General features: G+C 42.9%; 1 protein-coding gene and 1 long non-coding RNA gene across 2 annotated transcripts in view; both read left to right on the top strand.

Annotated features, from left to right (window-relative positions):
• LOC136168571 (uncharacterized) overlaps positions 1 to 14,249 on the top strand; it is a 332,652-nt gene that overhangs the window by 139,760 nt on the left and 178,643 nt on the right. The window lies entirely within an intron of this gene.
• NIBAN1 (niban apoptosis regulator 1) overlaps positions 1 to 14,249 on the top strand; it is a 169,794-nt gene that overhangs the window by 85,331 nt on the left and 70,214 nt on the right. Inside the window, exon 5 of the mRNA XM_065936194.1 lies at positions 1,140 to 1,307. Within this exon, the coding sequence (XP_065792266.1) occupies positions 1,140 to 1,307 (168 nt within the window). The remainder of the gene's footprint in view (positions 1 to 1,139; positions 1,308 to 14,249) is intronic.

The raw sequence follows: 14,249 nt of genomic DNA, 5'->3' as shown, positions 1-14,249 counted from the left end.
GATCAAACCTGCATCTCCTGCATTGGCAGGTAGATTCTTTACTTCTGAGCCACCAGGGAAGCCCTAATTGGAGGCGGGGGAGGTTTATCTCACTTTATGTCCCTCACTCTGAGTGTGGGAACCAGACACAAGCACAGATCATTATGATATTTTGGGAAGACGAGGCAGGGAGTGCCCTACTCTGTCTCTGGTGGCAGAGGGTGGTGCCAACAAAGTCATCCCAGAGGAGGTGGGTTTTGAACTGAGTTTCTAAGGATAAATGAGACTTTTCTATGCAAAAGTATGGTGGAAGGAAAAGGAAGCATGAATTGCAGAAGCAACATGCAAAGTCATGGGAAGGATGACGATACCTCCTTTGGGAGAGCAGAGAAGAGAGTGGGGCAGAAACCAGCACAGAACAGGGCAAACCCCAACACTTAAAGAGAAAGATGGAGAGAAGGGGCAGAGGAACCAATAAAAGTGAAAAGGGGCAGCAATGTTTAAAAGGCATGGAGAAGGTCACGCTCCTGGAAGTCAAGGGAAGAGAATGTTTTCAAAGGAAGGGGTAACTGGCTGCAACAGATAATTCCTGATCAGGTTGAAAAGGTGGGCAATGAAAAAGAAGCTGCAAGCCAGCAGTCAGGATGACATTAGTGACCCAGGCTGTTTGGTTTGGGGACTGGTGAAGAAGGAACAAGTCTAGGGTGAGAATAGGGGTTGATGGCATCAAGGCTGCCAATGCTGGTTTGGGAGTGACGGGGGGGCGGGAAGAGAGTGGAGAGCAGAGAGCAGACCTGGTGAATCAGGAGCTGGTAGGGTGAGTGTCCAACAGGCGGACACAGTGGCAGCCGAGGAAAGATGCAGCTCTGCCTGTGGCTCATTCCAGGTGAGGAAGCTGAGCTCGACTGTGTCTGACGGCCTTGGCTGTCACTGTGGATCGGAGGTGAGGCCACCTGCTCACGTGAGGCAGGTGAAGCTGCTGCAGGATGCGAAGGGAGCCTGAACTCTCCTTTTCCCCGACCCTGCAAAGACATTTCATATCACCTTTTCAGCCCACTGGCTGCCCCACAGCCTGAAGTAAACTCTCACAGCCTGAAATAGGAATTTTAAATAAGACATAGACATTTTAAGATGTCTCGGTGTTTGCCATGTTTCCTCAGCGTCCAGTGAGAAGGAGAACACGCAGCCCTTTGTGGTCCTGCCCAAGGACTTCCCGGTGTACCTGTGGCAGCCCTTCCTCAGACACGGCTACTTCTGCTTCCGGGAGGCCGCCGACCAGAAGAAGTTCAGTGCGCTCCTGAGTGACTGCATCAGACATCTAAATCATGGTACGGCGCGGCTGCCCGCTGGTCCCCGCCGGGCTGCCTTTTCTCGCTTGGCCTGGTCAGTCAGCTGTAGAGTGATTTCTTGAAAGAGCCACAGATGGTGTTGCCTTGGGGAAGGAGAGGGAAGCTGAGCAAAGTGTGCGTTTCGTACACAAAGAGGGCAGTCGATTTGCTAGCTGCTTAGTCTGGGCAGGGTGTGCTGCGTGTGTGTGCTTGCGTGCCAAGTTGCTCGGTCATGTCCAATTCTGTGCAACCCCATGGACTGTAGCCCGCCAGGCTCCTCTGTCCATGGGATTCTCCAGGCAAGAATACTGCAGTGGGTAGCCATTTCCTCCTCCAGGGGATCTTCCTGACCCAGGAATCGAACCCTCGTCTCTTATGTCTTCTGCATTGGCAGGCAGGTTCTTTACCGCTAGTTCCATCTGGGAAGCCCAGGGCAGGGGAGCCTCAGTGAAGCAGGACATAGAGTAGGTGTCTGAGGGCCCGTGTAGGCAGAGCACCATATTCATGTATACGATTTTGAGTATAATGCCTCCTCCTCCTCTTCTGTCCTGATTGTTTTTTTAAATATTTATTTTAATTTTATTTATTTTTGGCTGTGTCTTCGTTACTGCACATGGGCTTTCTCTAGCTGCGATGAGCAGGCTTCTCACTGCAGTGGCTTCTCTTGATGCAGAGCACAGACTCTAGGCATGTGGGCTTCAGTAGTTTCAGTGTTTGGACTTAGATGCTCCGTGGCATGTGGCATCTTCCCAGACCAGGGATAGAACTGGTGTTCCCTGAATTGCAAGGTGGATTCTTAACCACTGGACCACCAGGGAGGCCCCTGTCCTGACTTTTAAAAAATCTCAATGACATCAAGAATGAACCAGTTATCCCTACATAAGAATCACCTGGAAAACTTGCTGAACAGAATTTTTTGGTTCCACCCACAGACATTCACTGGGTCTGTGGTGGGGCCCTGATTTTGCTTTTCTAACAAACTGCCGAGAGATGCTGATATTGTTGGTCCACAGACCACACTTGGCGTGGCATTGCTTCAGACCATGTTGCCTCTATATACCGATTTAATTGTTATGTCTGTAATAAAAAAGACTGCTCATTCTGGTATGTGAGATTTTTGAAAAGTTGATATGAATACTGGTTTTTCTGGACTCCACAAGGCCTTCTGTTACAGATGATTGAGCTCTTTGTCATTTGGCAGTTGGAAAGGTAACCAGTAAAATGTTATTGAGAGCTTACTCTGTGCCAGCCTCTCTAAAGGTATTAAGAACAGAACAATGAACCATGCAAATTCCCTCTCTCTGGGGTCTACATTCAAACAGGAAGGAGGGACAAACACATGCACCAATTCAGAAGACAACCTGATGGTTGTCAAAGATATATGTTACAGAGTAACTGGAAGTTGTTGCACTGGGAAGAATGGAGAAGGCTGGTTAGAGGAGGCCTCTCTGGGCAGGTGACATTTGAGTTGAGTCACCTCATTCTTCTGTGCCTTTATTTCCTAATAAAGCTAATTGCACTGTACACTTTGGAGAAGGAAATGGCTACCCACTCCAATACTCTTGCCAGGAAAATCCCATGGACCGAGGAGCCTGGTGGGCTACAGTCCATGGGATCGCAAAGAGCCAGACGTGACTGAACAACTGAACACACACACGCATTGTACACTTACTTTAAAGTTCTGAGGTTTCCCTGAGAGTGTCAGTTCCACAGAGCAAAAGTCGCTAGTGATGCTTCTCAACCTGTTCTTGATTTTAGCTGGTGTAGTGATAGAAGGCTAATGGAAAAAGTTAGTGTCGCTCTATTTTGCTATAGCAATTCTGAGTAACATTCGTCATAATACTGGCTCATAACTCATTAGGGATTTTATAGAAATGTTACCCTTATTGATATCTTGCCTTGTGGTTTTGATGTTTTAGAGAGCAGAGAATTGCCCAGCACTGCCTGCACCATCTACTCATTTTTTCGATTCACCTGCCCATCTGTGTGCAGGGCCATAGTCTAGTATGAACATGCCGTTGGCACTGAACACAAGAGCCATGAAGTTTCACTCAGCAGAGAATGTTCTCTACCCAGCCAGATGGGGCTGGCTTCTTTCTCCCTCCATGTACATAATAGGAATTTCTCTGGGGAGTTTTTGGAAGCATTGTAAGCCTGCATTTAGAGTCCATTTATGGAAGATATCAGTCGATTCAAAACCCCAGTCTGCTCTCCAGTATGTTATCAAAGGCACTGAGATAATGAGGTCTAGTCACATGGCCCTAGTTCTTCTGTGTCACATTCCTCTGTGCAGAAAACTCACTGAGGTTTTCTGCAGACTTAGCGTGACTTGGCAGACCTTTCTGCGGCTCCCGTCAGAACCAGAGACCTTCAGAACATTGCAGAGAACTGTTCTTGATGGCAGTGGGCCAGTGAGCCCATGGATCGCTCCTCTCCTGCCTGTTTCTTTGTTTTTGACCACACTATATACCACTTATCTTTACTGAGTCACTTTTTTGGGGTTTCAATCTCTCCCTGTTATTCTTTGTAGGATCTTGAGTAAACCATTAAGAGATTTCACAAACTCCCAGTTAACCATTATTTTTTTCCATAATTACCTGAAGAGTTTAGAAATAGGTATCAAATGAATGCTGTGATAGCACCAGGAACCCTGAAGGGGCTACGGAGAGCTTGCTGACCTCCATCCCCGGGCGACTGGGGTCTGGGCTGTACGCTTGTATTGTCGATGGGCTCTCAGGCCAGGACGTGCCGCTGCTGAGAATTAGGTCTGAGATATCCTAGCAGCATCATTGATCCATCCATTCACAGGTCCTCAGGGATCTTTGTTCCCTAGTTTTATTGAGATATAATTGACATATAGCATTGTTATTAGTTTCAGGTGTACAATGTAATGTTTTAATATATGATCATTGTAAAATGATCAGCACAAGTTTAGTTAACACCTGTTAACTCAAGAAGTTAACAGAATTTTTTTTTTATGAGATCTTTTAAGATCTCTTCTCTTAGCAACTTTGTAATATACAATACAGTATTGTTAACGATAGTCACCATGCCGTATAGTACATCCCCTGATTTTATTTTATAGCTGGAAGTTTGTACATTTGACCCCCTTCATTCATCCTACCCCCATCTCCTCTGGAAACAACCAATCTGTTCTCTGCTTCTATGAGTTCAGTTTTTTTTTTCTTTTTTTTTTTTACGATTCCACATGTAAGTGAGATTGTACAGTATTTGTTTCTCTCTGTCTGACTTATTTCACTTAGCATAATGCCCTCAAGAGATCTTTCAGGGAAGATCATCTCATTACCTTCGTGGTGAGTTCCCCCCCAGGATTTCTGTCACTTGGTGGGGTGGGGGGGTGGTCCCAGGATACCTCCTGCTGTGCTCAAATTCCCACCACACAGTCCAGGCCACTCACCCTGGGTTCAGACTGGTCTAGGTACCCATGTCCATTCATCCTGAACCTGGAACCACTTCTTCTGTTCCTGCTTATGGAGGGGGTTTGTCCATATTTAACCCTGACAAAGGGCCTGATTACACCCTTGGATTACACTACTCTTGGACAATAAGGCTATATTCCAAGGCAGGTAAGAACAAGTAGAGAGCTGTCTGTTCCTCTTTCCTTCAAGAGACAGTGCTTGCTTTGGGTGCCTCAAAGATTATTTACACTCCTAAGAAGCACAGAGGTATGTGTGTATGTGTGTGTGGTTGTTATTTTTTAAAATTTTTATTTATTTAAATATTTACGTATTTATTTATTTATTTTTGGCTGCATTGGGTCTTAATTGCAGCATGCGGGCTTCTCTCTAGTTGTAGAGTGCAGGCTTAGCTGTCCACAGCATGTGGTATATTAGTTCTCAGTCCAGGAATTGAACCTACATCCCCTGCATTGAAAAGCAGATTCTTAACATCTGGATCACCAGGGAAAGCTCTGTTGTTTTTATTTTTGACACTCTTTCATTGAGCAGGCATAAGAAAATTCCACAAGAGTAATCTTTAGCATCCCCCTTCCAACACACTGGACTAAATATGAAGCCCATTGTGGGAGGGGAAAAGGGGAGGAGAAATTTCCCCTTTAGTTCTTTTGGCTGGCAGTTAAAATAACACAAGATAGGTTAACAGTAGAAAACCAAATGTATAACCTGTGGATGGGGAATTCACTTAAGTATGAAGAATTTCAAAGATAGCAAGATATGGTGAGATTTATATATATTCTGGACTATGGAGAAGGAAGTGGGGGGTCTGAGGCTTCAAAGGTAATTCAGGGTTCTAAATTCATAACAAGCTAGAAGCGTTAATATTTGGTGAACAAATGTTTGCTGGGCCATACAAAGACAGTGAAACACACCCATCAACAGAGGAATGGATAAAGAGGATGTGGTACATAAATACAATAGAATATCATGCAGCCATCAAAAAGAATGAAATAATACCATTTGCAGCAACATGGATAGACCTAGAGAGCGTCATACTGAGTGAGTCAGAGAAGCAGAAATATCCCTTATATGCAGAATCTAAAAGGACATGAACAGATGAACTTATTTACAAAACAGAAGCAAACAGATTCACAGAGAACGAACTTATGGTTGCCAGGGGCAAGGAAGGGGAGAAGGGATAGTTAGAGAGTTTGAGATGGATGTGTATTCATACTGCTATATTCAAAATGTAGAGCCACAAGAACCTATTGTATAGCAATAAGAACTGCTCAGTGTTATGTGGCAGCCTGGATGGGAGAGAGGTTTGGGGGAGACTGGATACATGTATATGTATGGCTGAGTCTTTTTGCGTCCACCTAAAACTATCATGACAATGTTAATCAGCTATACTCCAATACAAAGTAAAAAGTTAAAAACGACCGTGGGACACAGAGAGGACTTTGATCAAAAGGCTTTACTAGGTTCCTCTCTGTCTACCACACCTAATACTTTACTACACTTATCTATGGTGATATCTTCTTTCTAGGACAGTCCGCCTACCTAATTCTTTTAGTCAGTAAAGGGGAAGTTAAGAGGCTCTTCCTGAATCTTTTGGGGCTTTGATTATTTTCAGCTCAAAAGGATCCTCATACTAGAGTGGCACAATTTGGGCCGCCACTACATAATCAGTCCCATCACACGACACGTGCCTCGAGCAATTGCTCTTCTCTCTCCTTTTGGAATCTTACTGCAGTGCCTTGTCCCAGATGGGAGAAGTCAAGTGTTCTAAATGCCCACTGCTCCAAAAATGAGACTTATATAAAGCCAAGATGTTCTAAGACAGTCCTGTTGTCCAAAATTCTATTCATAATTGTAGTTTGCAAAATATGATCCTTGTATTTACAGAGATGTTGTCATTGTTCAGTCACTCAGTAGTGTCTGACTCTTTGCGACCCCATGGACTGCAGCACACCAGGCTTCCCTGTCCTTCACTATCTTCTGGAGCTTGCTCAAACTCATGGGCCATTGAGTTGGTGATGCCATCCAACCATCTTGTCCTCTGTTGTCCCCTTCTCCTTCTGCCTTCTATCTTTCTCAGTATCAGGGTCTTTTCCAGTAAGTCGCCTCTTCACATCAGGTAGCCAAAGCATCAGTCCTTCCCATGAATATTCAGGGTTGATTTCCTTTAGGATTTACTGGTTTGATTTCCTTGCTGCCCAAGGGACTCTCAAGAGTCTTCTCCAACACCATTGCAAAATATGGTCCTTGTAGTTACAGAGTTGTAGTTAAAATGATTAGCATACATAAAGGGTTATACACATGCAATGTGGAATAATGATCATTATCAATGTGAATTCTGTCCTTCCAGCTCAGGAAAATCATTCCTTGGCATAAGAATTTTCAGGAAGGGGGAAAAGTGTTCCTGGCAGGAGGAATAGGATTTGTTGGGGCTGGAAGAGAGTCAAAGCATAGACTATTAGAGGAACTGAAAGAATTTCATGTGACTGATGCTCAGAGAGGAGAGAGATGCCAAGTGAGGATGGAGAGATGGAGTCAGACTATAAAGGGCTGTGTGAAGCATATTAAGGGATTTGCACTTTATTCAAGTACCAGTTGGAAGCCATTGAAGGGTTCCAAGCACAGAAGCAACTCAGTCATATTTTCATGCTAGAAAGGTCACACACACTGGCTACTGTGTGGGCAGCGGATGGAAGGTAGCCACCGGGATGCCAGGAGGCCACTTAGGCAGCTTTGGCAGGCAATAGATAGTGGTAGCTTGCACCAACGAGGTAGCTTGCCACAGTGGAGGTGGCAAGAGGTGGATGAATAAGAGAGATATCCAGAAGTAGAATCAACAGAACTTAAGGATAGATCATGTGCAGACCGAGGCGGTGGGAGAACCCAAGGAAGATCTCCAGCTTTCTGCCTTTCTCTGAGATTGTAGGCACCTTGTGTGAAAGAGGAGTAGGCTTCAGTGACTTCCCTGGTCAGCCAGTGGCTAAGACTCCATGCTTCCAGTGCAGGGGGCCTGGGTTCAACCCCTGGTTAGGCACTTAGATCCCACATGCCCCAGTTGAAAGATCCCAAATCTTGCAACTAAGACCGAAGATCCTACCTGCTGCCCCTAAGACCTGGCGCAGCCTAATTAATTAATTAATTTAAAAAAAAAAAAAGAGGAGCAGTTTCCAGGGGAAGTTTGTGTTAAGTGTTGCAGGTGTTGAGCTGGGGAAGTCTAGGGACATCCAGGTGAGAGAGTCTTGTAGACGGATGCCCGGACAAGGCTGGAGAGCAGGAGCACAGTCCCGAGTGCAGACACAGGTGGGAAGTCAACAGACTGCACGTGGTCATCGAAGCCACGACTAACCTTGGAGCGAGGATATAACTTTTGAGCTCCTCGAAGACAGAGGAGAAGCTGTTGACTGCAGGCCTGGCACCTGGCTCTACAAATATATCCCCCCTCCATCCTCAGGTATGGTTGCAAATATGCCCATGGAGGGCAAAGTATGGGGAGTGTGTTGAGGTAGCCTACAGATGTTTGCACCCAAATCTGTAAACATTAATGCAAAATAGGTGGGTGATCTTGTGTTAAATACTAACTTCACTCGCTACATGGTTCTGTGATTTTACCGTTGAACATTTAAGCAACGTGTTCATTAGGAATACCAAGTCCATGTGAAATTCAGTAACTCATTTAGGCTCTCTGACTCCCCCACTCAATTGCCAATGTCTCTTCTGTAGTTTATTTCAAGTTCACTACTACCAACCTGCTTTGGACTCATAAAAAACATTCTAAGAGGCTTTCAGCTGATTTTACTTTTCACAATTACTTCCATCTCCTTTCACGTGTAATGGTCAGATAAATCATATTTAAACACAATTGTTTTTATTAAAAGCCTTCAATGGCACTGCCATTTTCAAAAAAATGAAACACTTTATTCCAAAGAGACTGGTTATGTGTGCTTGATTTCCTCCTCTTCTCAAGTACAAGCTTCTTCTCCCCCAACCTTGCTGCCCTACCACTCCCACCTGCTTTTAATGGAAGCTTTACCTAGACATTTTGGACCTTCTCATACACCTGAAACATTTCATTCCTCACCTCTTCACCTCTCTTGCTCCTTTAAGAACAAGCTTCAGACTGACCCCTGCCGTGAAGGCCCCAAAAGTAACTTCACTTGTGTCTATTATGTGTTCCAGTGATTGGATGCCCACGGCGTTCATTTTCATGTCTGGGTGCCTCGTTCTCTAACTCCATTGTAAATTCCTAAAGGTAAATCTTGCACCATCCTGTGCACTTCTGTGCACATGCATGCTGAGTTGCTTCAGTTGTGTCCGACTCTGTGCAACCCCATGGACTGTAGCCTGCCGGGCTCCTCTGTCCATGGGATTCTGCAGGCAAGAATACTGGAATGGGTTGCCATGTCCTCCTCCAGGGGATCTTCCCGACACAGGGATCTTCCCAACACAGGGATCGAACCCACGTCCTGCATTGGTAGGTGGGTTCTTTACCACTAGTTCCACCTGGGAAGCCCTTGTGTCCTGCCGTGCTCAGGTAAATATCTTGTGTTTCTTAAAATGGTTCAAAGACACTAATGAATTAACAACAAAAGTAAAGCTGATTTCAGAATTTGTGTGATTTTTAGAGATGATAATTATAAATGTGGTTTGGCCTAATTCATGAATATACTGGCATGAGTAAGTGAAGGAATTGTCAGTATAAAGCATAAAGGATTTGAGTAATAAAGGAGTCACACATTAGGGCGTCATCACTGGAAGAAGGTGATTCTGGAACAAAGGTGGAATGCTGGCAAAGTTTTGCTCAACGGTACTCTGCTAGCTTGAAGAACAGCCAGGACTGCCGCTACACAAACACCAGTTGCTGTCATCATAAAGAGGGCACAGGAGAATATCTGGGAAGCATAAGGGCCCCTGCATTGGAAAAGATAGTATTAATATATAAAAAGTCACGTCTTTCTTGATGAAGAGAACACAATTATGTAAAGACACTTTGCAAGCTTCTGCTTTAACTGGGACTAGTTCAATCACGTATTACATTTATGTCATCCAAGGGTGTGTGTGATGGAGTGAGTTAGGCTGAATGTGGAACTGTAATAGTGATTAAACTTTGGAATCAGTTGCTGTCAGAGTTGTATGCCTTGAGCTCTTATCCCAGAAATCCCATGTCAAATCAAATGCCTGTGTTAGATTGGATTTTGACACTTGCACATTTTAAGTGTTCAATTAATGCTGCTGAATTAAATTGAAGCTTAAAACAGAAAAGAGTCATATAATTCAAATTAGCTAGAGCAAATCCTTTTTGGTGTGTTTATTTGAACACCCATCACCACTTATGAAACAAGTTTATTACTTGAGGGACTAAGTGTCTGATATGGGCATCAGTCAATTTTAACTGAAAATATATAGTGACTTTTCCTTTTGATATTTGAAAACATATTTCTGGTTTTATGGCGTGTGCTTATATTTATATACACACATATCTATGAATTAGAGAATTCTAACTGTGCTTGGGGACCCTAGGTGACTCAGTGGTAAAGAATCTGCCTGCCAAGGCAAGAGATGTTAGAGACGAGGGTTCCATCCCTGGGTCAGAAAGATCTCCTAGAGGAGGAAATGGCAACCCACTCCAGTGTTCTTGTCTGGGAAATCCCACAGAGGAGCCTGGCGGGCTATAGTCCATAGGGTCGCAGAGTTGGGCACGACTGAGAGGCTGAGTACACATACACACAGTGGTGATTGGACTCTTTTGGACACTTTACTACAAATGAATGATGTTTGGACATAAATGAAAGTACATTTTTTATAAACATCTCTTTGAATGTTTTTACTTATAAAAAGAATTTCATTGTCCACATTTGTTTCAATGCATTAAAACCTCTAGTGTTGTAAGCAAAAATGTTTGCTAATTACTGTAGACATCAATTTCCAGTTTTCATAGACTGTCCCCAACAAAAAATTTTAAAGGATTCTCTCTGCTTGGAGACTGGTCTCTTCTTGACTTAGTGGCCATTTGCCTTACACAGGTAATACTCAACGTATTCTAAATATGTGACATTCGTATGTGAATGTCATTTTTTCTTAAGACGTTATCATTTCCCCCTCTCTGACCCTTGTTTACTATTCATAAAACTCTAAATTTGGAAAGGATCTTAGTGATCACCTGTTGCATCCCTTCAGAGTTATAAGGATCAGATAGTAACTTACTTGTCCAAGGTCACAGCTAGTGAGTGGTAGAAGAGCAGTTGTCCTGACACCTAGTCTTTGACATCTCAGTTAAACATACCATGTTGCCTTTTCAACATTACTTTTAAAAAAAGTTATTTACTTATTTATGGCTGCTCTGGGTCTTCATTGCTCCGTGCGGGCTTTCTCTAGTTGCGGCAAGCACGGGCTACTCTTCTTTGTGGTGTACAGTCTTCTGATCGCAGTGGCTTCTCTTCTTGCAGAGCACAGGCTCGAGGCGCGAGGCTTCCATAGTTGCAACTCTCAGGCTCAGTAGTTGCAGCTCGTGGGCTTAGTTGCTCTGCGGCACGTGGAATCTTCCCAGGCCAGGGACTGAACATGTGTCTCCTGCATTGGCAGGCAGAATCTTCACCACTGGACCACCAGGGGAATTCCTTCGACATTACTTTTTAAAAGAATTTTTCATCTTTCAGTCATTCAAAGCACATTACTATTAAATCAAGTTGCTCTTGTGACACATTTGCATGGTCCAAACTGAGACTTCCCCAGAGGTCATCTGAGACCGGGGATATGTCTGGTTTCTTGATAAGTAGCACTATCTGATACCTTGGTATTTTGTCCACCAGCTAAATGACTATATTATTTAGTTTAATTATGCTTGGGAAATAAAATACTTGTCAATGTAGCTGTTTACTGGTTAAATTTTGTATAGTATAAAATGCAAACCATATATGGTTTTATACAGTTTAAATAAAAATTCTGATTTGTAAAGGCTTGTGAAGACATGGGTTGGAATACTTTAAATGTAATAAATCTAAAATAAGCCAGACAGAGAAAGACAAATACTGCATAGCATCACTTAAATGTGAAATCTGAAAAACGTCAAAGGATAGAAACAGAGGAGAAAAATGGTTGCCAGTGTTACAGGGTATGGGAAATAAGGAGATGTTGGTAATAGGGTACAAAGTTTCAGTTATAAGATAAAAAGGGTCTGAGGATCTAATGAAAACGTGGTGACTGAAGTGATAACACTGCGCTGTGTAACGAAATTTGCTAAAAGAGTGAAACTTAAATGTTCTCACTGCCCCCCCCCCACCCAAGGATAAATACATGAGGTGATGAAAGTGTTAATTAACGAGATGGGTGTAATCCTTTCACAATGTCTATGTACAGTAAATCACCATGATGTACATTTTAAATGTCTCATAATTTTATGTCAACTATATCTCAATAAAACTGAAATACTAGGTCTCAACATGTTTTATTCATATTATGTATACTTAAAGATTTAGTTAAATCACTTGAACCTCTCAAAGAGTTGGAGCCAACTAACTTGTGTTAGTCACTCAGTAGTGTCCAGCTCTTTGTGACCCCATGGACTGTAGCCTGCCAGGCTCCTCTGTCCACAGAATTCTCCAGGCAGTCATACTAGAGTGGGTAACCACTTCCTTCTCCAGGGGATCTTCCTAACCTAGGAATCGAACCCAGATCTCCTGCATTTAAGGCAGATTCTTTACCGTCTGAACTGCTTAGAATCAGTCCAGATCTAAGAGTTGGACCTGAAAAAACAGGTCTCCATCAGAGACCAGAATAAACAGAACTGCTCCTCTCAGCCATTGAGCATTTATCACCACCATTATGTATATATATATAGTCTTTGGTTCATTTGCTGTCTAAAGCTGTGTTTCCATTGAACTACTGTTGAATATTTTTTTTGGCCTGTCAAACACACACTATAGTTTCAGTGAAACCACAGATTCTTGCCTACCTTCCCCCTCCACTTCCAGTGAACCAAGTAGTTATTTTGGTATGAAAGTCTAAAAATTGTGTTATTACGATAGCTAAAGGCGACAAGTTAGAACAGTAATCAAAAAGATTAAGCAATCAGAGAGGCAAAGTGAATTCATGCAAAAATTTTTTGTCTGTGCTATTTGGATTGGATAAATTCCAAAATCACAGGACAGTTTTTCATGTTATTATGACTGAAAGCTTAAATAGCCTTCCAGTTTTTTAACTTGTAGATGGAATGTGGTTTAGATTGAAACAGACTTCTTAAAATGACAGAGCAAATGGTATAGTTGTTTTAGTATGTGGCTAGGGCTTCCCGGGTGACTCAGCTGGTAACGAATCAGCCTGCAATGTTGGGAGACCTGGGTTTGATCCCTGGGTTGGGAAGATCCCGTGGAGAAGGGAACGGGCTACCTACTTCAGTATTCTGGCCTGGAGAATTCCACGGACTATGCAGTCCATGGGGTTGCAAAGAGTCGGACACAACTGAGCAACTTTCACTTTCAATAGATAATCAACATTACCAAAGAACTCTATCTGGCATATATTCCAGATTTCTCTTATTATTTATTTATGGCTTCACAGGCTCTTCGTTGCTGTGCTTGGGCTTTCTCTAGCTGCAGAGAGTGGGGACTCTTTTCTAGATGCAGTGCATGGGCTCTTCATTGTGGTGGTTTCTCTTGTGGCCTTTTGTGAGCTCGAGAGCATGGGCTCAGTAGTTGTGGTTTGGGGCAGTTAGGCCCAGTAGAATCTTCCTAGACCAGGGATCAAACTGGTCCCTTGCATTGGCAGGCAGATTCTTAACCACTGGACCTCTAGGGAAGTCCCCAGGTAACTTTGAAAAATCAACATTCAGAAGAGCTTGGAGAAAATCCTCACCTGTTGTTGTGGAGTGGTGAGCTGCACTTGTCCTTCCCACCCTGTAAGCAAACTTAGAGCATATGAAATGGAAGAGAACCGTACTAGGAGAATAGAATAGAACTCATTCTGTTAGTTGTTTTGAATTTTTAAATTAAACATTGAGTAGCTATAAAAGAATGCTTATGAAACTTGCAGAAAATATAAAGAACATACAGTTACCTCTTTTATCTTAGGTGCCTCTCTCTGATCCTATTACCTTCTTTTCCCTTTGAGAAAGCACCATCCTGGATTTTGTAGTTTTATCGCATATGTTTAATCATTTTGCATGTTTTTAGACTTAATCTCATGAAATTTTATGATATCTTCTTTCACGGCTTATTTTTCCAATATTATACTCCAGTGATTCATCCATGTTATTGCTTGTAGCTATATTTCATTTTCATTGCTGAATACATTCCATTATATTAATATGCCATAATTTCTAGTATCCATTTTACTATTGATAGGCATTTGAGTTGCTCCCATTATTTATCATTAACAATGCTACTGTGAACACTCTCTGCTGCTCATTTGTAGAAATTTGCTTTTGATTTGATTTACTAATGTCTTAAGGAATGTTCATGTCTGGGGGTGTATTTGACCTGTAATCTTCCTATTTTGCAATGACAGTTTTAGATTT

The sequence above is a fragment of the Muntiacus reevesi genome, chromosome 5, assembly GCF_963930625.1.
Source record: "Muntiacus reevesi chromosome 5, mMunRee1.1, whole genome shotgun sequence".
Classification (NCBI taxonomy): Eukaryota; Metazoa; Chordata; class Mammalia; order Artiodactyla; family Cervidae; genus Muntiacus; species Muntiacus reevesi.
The sequence above is the reverse complement of the archived record's forward strand: the minus strand, read 5'-3'. Positions and strand labels throughout refer to the sequence as shown.